Genomic DNA, 6,000 nt, shown 5'->3' on the forward strand with positions numbered 1-6,000 from the left:
TCCTCATGGCTTTTACAGTCAAAACAGGCATATCACATATCATATAAACACTTATCCTAATACTGATAACATAGATTCCTTACCTGAGGTCAGATGGTAACCAAATGGTTTATTCCAATTTCCGATCGCCATTCGAAAAAATCGATAAATGTATTGATCCATTGTGTGTACAGTATAACACATGATCCGCGCGGCTCAGAGGCTCCAGAATGAACTCTGGTAGACCCCGGCTGCATCAGTGAGAAGTAAAATGTGGAGTCAGAAATCCGTTCTCCCATTCACTTTCATTGAGTCCATTCTAAAAGGGTGATTTACCATCTGGGAGACGATAGGGGGCGCTTTTTTCACATCTGAGCGCCGGCGGTCCCTGGATCTCCAACGGTAGGCTCGCGTGATGCAATATGATTTCAGATCGCTAATAAAAAAATAAATACCCGAGAATACTTGTGACGTGGCACTCAAAGTGTTAAGAAAGATCTCAATTCTTAGAGAGAAAAATCGTGATTCACATTTGAGCAAGAATTGCCCAGCCCTAGCGTGCACACTGCGGGAGGTGGCCAGAAGCGCGCAACTAGGCGGTATAAATATGGAATATTAATACAGTCTATTCCACTATATAGCTATAGGTGCTGTATGATGACAATACATTTGAATCTGATCTAATTTTGATTAGTCGCAAAACGCTCCAGCGCTACCTGTTGAATACGGGGATCAACTCATGCAGACCATATTTTGAACACGCCTCATTCGCCTTATAAGGAGCAGGCTGGTTGTGTCTGTATGCAAATGATTTGAGCATGAACGCGCATTTCAGTTTAAGAATGAGTGGGATTCATCATTCAACACACCTGGGTAAGAACGGATTTGGACGTTAAGAACGGGTTGATGAATGCGGCGGTGGCTTTTCTTATTTTTACTCTTAACAGACGGTTAAGAACGAATATAAGAAAAATAATAAGAGAGTAGGTGAATGAGGCCCATTGTGAGCTAGCCTCTCTAATGTCAATAAGGTAAAATGTTCCATAGATTTGGTGCGTAATTGGCAAAGGCTGCATCCCACGATTTTATTTTGGCTGTTGCTGGAAACCTTCAATAAGCCAGTAGTAGATAAGAGAAGTTGACAAGAGAATAGTAAATGTAGCTTTCTGGTGGTCTTGTTCGATTTAGGGCTTTGTATATAAGGAGGAGGACCTTAAAATCAATTCTAAATGTTACTGGAGGCCAATGCAGAGTAGCTAACACTGTTGTGCTCTAGTGGTTCTAGTTAATAGCCTAGCTGCAAGGTGCGGCCGGGTAGCGCAGCGGACTAAGCGTCTGTCTACCACCACAGAGCCAGTGGGATCGAATCCGGCTGTGGTGCCTCCGGCTTGGCCGACCGTCCATACTAACACAATTGGCAGTGTTAGCGGGTGGGAAGCCGGCGTGGGTGGGTCCTGGTCGTTGTAAACGTTACACTCTCCTAGTGAGAATCTTCACTGCCAGGTGAAAAGAAGCGGTGGGCTGGCTACACATGTGTCGGAGGAAGCATGTGATAGTCTCCGCCCTCCCAGACCGACGGTAGGGGGTAGAGTGCGCAACGACCAGGAAGGGGATTGGGAATTGGCATAACGACTAACATTGGGATGGGAGAAAAACGGAAAAAGAAGGGGGGAAAATATAATTAAAAAAAAAATTAAATAGCCTAGCTGCAGAGTTTTGAATGAGCTGACGCTGAAAGAGTGCATTACAGTAATAATTAGGTTGGCTTGAAATAAAGGCATCAGTTTTTCAGCATTCTTTTGATTTATAAATGGTTGTATTTGAGCTATGTTTCTAAGGTGGAAGAATGATGTGTTTGTCACTTTGTTAATGTGGGATTTAAAGCTCAGATCTGAGTATGATAACACCAAGACTGCAGGTTTAATCCAAGGAGTACGTTTTCCCCATATTATTCAGCATCATTTATCTTTCAAGTGGCAGCAAGTATAGTGAGAATAATAGTGGGCCGAGACAGCTCCCTTGTGGAACAATTAGACTTTCCAGAAATTATTGCAAATATTTCGAGGGTCCAAACAGAGAGACAGGGCTACATTGTGACGGGCGAACACAATGGCCGTGAAGCTGTGAGCCTTTTCATTTCATATATCGGTATCAGTTTGATGAGCAAAACTGGGCAGATATATATCGGCAAACATATGGTGATAGTGTTTTTTTATTTCTTTTTTACTGGGCAGATGTGAACAACTGATGATTATTTCTCTGTCTAGCTACTGCTGTGCGTTACTTGCATGTGACAATGACGCAGCACAGAATTGTGGGCTAACGTTGTTTCAGTATGTAAAAAAAATAGTAAAAAAAAATATGTATTATTAGAAATGTTATTTATACAGATCATATCAACATTGGTAATATTGGTTATCAGTGATAACAGAAATGTTAATATTGGTTATCGTATCAGCAAAAACGTAAAAAAAAATCTGTGCATCCCAAATAATTATTATCATTTTCTTTTACCATGCATTCTTTTTCGGGTTGTGCCAAGTAGTGGTCAAATAGGACATCTTAGCGTTGCTACCCTGTCCTAGTTCCTCAGTTAATCAGTATGTACTGTAGCCTATATCTTACAGGCTACATTACAGGTAAATTGCTTCCAGTTCTCACTGACCTGAAGCTCCTCTCTTCTCTTCCCTCCCTCTCCTCCAGGTGATTTTGATCTCCAGCAGGTGAAGGACTCCACGTATTTTTTCAGCTGAGAAGATCCTCGATGTGAGGCGATGGAGGGAGAGGAATGGTATTGACAGTGTTCAGTGGCGAGGCTGCCGGGGGGCTGTGTGTGTGGGGGGGGCCTAGGTGTCTCCCCCCCTGCCTAGTCTCCATCAGACATCATCACATTGATCCAGCCTGGACTGGACCCACTGCAGCTACCAGGATTATTCACATACTATTACCCCTGCCTGATGGATGGACTCCCTGCCTGGCTGGATTGGTGGGCGAGGGAGAGTGGGATAGTCATCCAGGGACGATGGGAGCGTTAAGCTTTTTCAGCTCTGGAGAGATGAGTTATAACAGATGCCCATTTCTGTATTTGTGTGTGTGTGTATGTGTGTGTGTGTGTGTGTGTGCGTGTGCGTGTGCGTGCGTGTGCGTGCATGTCTGTTTATACTGTATTTCATGATCCAGTCTCCGTCATGGTTGAGTCCACTGCTCCATAACATTGAGTAAAAGGCTAAAGGCCATTCTTTTTGAAAATATATATTGTTCAGGGCGTAATACAACATGTTGGGGAAAAAGCTCACTCTGTACTCGTGCACATTAATCAAGAGCGCGCTTCAAACCGCTTTAAGGCGAGCGTCGTCAAAGTAATCTCACCAGCCAGCTCAACAAGGAAATGAATGGAGCGCGAAATTACAGAGAAATTTAAGCTTAAAATACATATTCAATAATTGGCAGAGCACCATTTTCTGGAAGATGAGAAGCTTGTAACGTAGGGCAGCCTAGGATACTGCGACTAATATCACCATTGCTACTCTCACTCAACCCTACACAGCACTGGTGAGCATGACTTCCAAATCTGGCTTGTAAACAAAAAGCAAATGGAGACATTTTTGAAAACCACCACCACAAAGAAAAATTCAACCACGCAGCCCTCTGTCTGCACCACTCACGCTTTCCAGAGAGTAAGCTCCAAATCCATGACTACAGGAAAACTAAGAAATGTAAGTTATGCCTGTCCTAGCTTACAAGCGTTTCCTCTTCCAGAAAATGGTGCCCGTTATCGAATCTGTATTTTAAGCTTGAATTATTTCTAACATGTTTCTAGTACCCCCTAAATCAAATACATTTTCCAAATAAGTTAAAGTTCCCCTTTAAGTTTCTGCCCAGTGAATATAACTGCCTGTAATCAAGCTGACGGCGTCAGGCTGAGACGTCCTGGCTCTCCGCAGGGCTCCGGCCCCCCCCAGGTCAACCCCCCCGGCTAATGCCCCAGTGATCATCGATCCACAATTGCTCACAGGGTGAGAGGAAGGCACGCTCCAACGGGATGCACATTCTGACATTTCAAACTCTCTACTGACTGGATTTACCCCCACAAGTCTCCAGGAGAGATGGCTGTTGGTCTTAGTACCAGGAGGGAGAGGTGGGAGAGGGACGGTGCTGAAAGTTGAGGTTTATGGTGAGGAGGGGGAGAGAGGAAGATGACCTTCAAAGAGAGGAAGAGGACTTTCAGAGAGAGAGAGAATAAAGCAATGGAGGATTAGGTCACTCAGGTACTGATGGAGGAGGCAGGACTCTGATAGGATTGTGAGGATATTATTATGATTCCTACCTCCTTTTCTGGAGTGACTAAGCACTTGATGATTGTTCTAAAATAAACACTGTATTTCTTTAAATGCCTTCTGGTTCATATTCTTTGTGTGTTTTAAAGAGAATGAATGGGTCGGCCCGTTATTTACTTATCTCCACTAGGCAGAAGCCTGGGGACATCATGTAATCGGTTATGTCTCTGTGCTTGTGCATGTGTGTGTCTGCAGCTAATCTCGCAAGCTACAGGGCCCATTTGTATGAGGCATTTCTCATAGGCTGACAGCAGGCCAGGTACCTGCATTCTGGAATATTTATTTTAATATACACTTTTTTTAGAGTATATTATTTGAATTAATTTCCAGCAAGGGGGCAATACTACACGGATTTGCTGGTGATCTGCTGAACCTGTTTACAACGTGCCATAACCTATTAATATCCATATCATTGTTGATTGAAATAAGCGTACAGTACTTATTATTACTTATTAGTTAAAGAATTTATTCCACCAAAATGCTTTTAAAGGACCAACCCATGATTGATTTTTGCCATTACCAGAGATTGTCCCCGTCTTTAGCACATTTTGGGCCATATTGAGCTTTAGGTAAAAATTTATTATAAATTAGTAAATACCGTACTTTTCGCACTATAAGCCGCACCTGACTATAAGCCGCAGCAGCTAAATTGAATGATGTGTACATATATAAGCCGCACTGGACTATAAGCCGCAGGTGTTTTAATGTTTAATTACCATATGTTATTGGTTATGTTATATGCTATTCTTGTGTGTTAACACCTCGCTAAGTGCACCCGCACAGACCACACCCAGCTTCTCGTTTGCAGTCTTTTGCCACCAGCATTGGGACACAATACTGTCGGACAAATAACAAGAATTAACTCATTTACAAGTTGTATTAAGTTGAGCAAATAAGGGAACAGATAAATAACATTTCAATGCAGTAAAAAAAGCAAGATTTTTACATTTTCGGGTTTGGTCCACATATAAGCCGCACCGTTATATAAGCCGCAGGGTCGAAAAATGGGGGAAAAAGCCGCGGCTTATAGTCCGAAAAGTACGGTAATAGATATTTTGAGTAGGTTGTAATTGGTCTCTATAGGGAGGTGTAGTGGTTACGTCATTGCCGTTTTTCGTGTTCCACCCTCTGTCCAACCCAATGCATTTCCCCATTGCCCATTTCTAAATCGTCTCGTTTAAAACAAATAAAGCATTAACATTGGCATGGTGTACCTTTCTGTGCTTATTCATCCACAATCTATAGCTCAACATTAAAATATTCGCAATTAATCATTAAAAAAAATTGCTGAATTTTATTTCAACCAAAAATGCGTAAAGGAAACTCCAACATTTTGGGAAATTAGCTTATTTGCCATCTACCCTGGAGTTGGCCCCGGTATTCACTGACATATTTAACCTGTCCTTAGAACAGGCTGTCATCCCCACCTGTTTGAAGAAGTCCACCATCATCCCTGTACCCAAAAAATCTACGCCCACTTGCCTCAACGACTACCGCCCTGTAGCTCTCACCTCCATAGCCATGAAGTGCTTTGAGAAGCTAGTGAAGGGCTACATCTGTTCCTCCCTCCCCATCAACCTGTACCCCCTGCAATTTGCATACCGCCCCAACAGGTCCACGGAGGACGCCATAGCCCATGTGCTGCACACAGCAGCATCACACCTGGACAAGAGGCAGGGGAACT

The 6,000-nt window shown here is 43.1% G+C and overlaps 1 protein-coding gene across 1 annotated transcript in view; it reads left to right on the forward strand.

Annotated features, from left to right (window-relative positions):
* polrmt (polymerase (RNA) mitochondrial (DNA directed)) overlaps window positions 1–4,156 on the forward strand; it is a 142,162-nt gene extending 138,006 nt beyond the window's left edge. Inside the window, exon 21 of the mRNA XM_084309294.1 lies at window positions 2,683–4,156. Coding sequence (XP_084165420.1) covers window positions 2,683–2,732 — 50 coding nt within the window. The 3' untranslated portion in view covers window positions 2,733–4,156. The remainder of the gene's footprint in view (window positions 1–2,682) is intronic.
* Window positions 4,157–6,000: the final 1,844 nt, after the last annotated feature.

This window comes from Notolepis coatsorum (assembly GCF_963971535.1).
Source record: "Notolepis coatsorum genome assembly, chromosome: 2".
Classification (NCBI taxonomy): Eukaryota; Metazoa; Chordata; class Actinopteri; order Aulopiformes; family Paralepididae; genus Notolepis; species Notolepis coatsorum.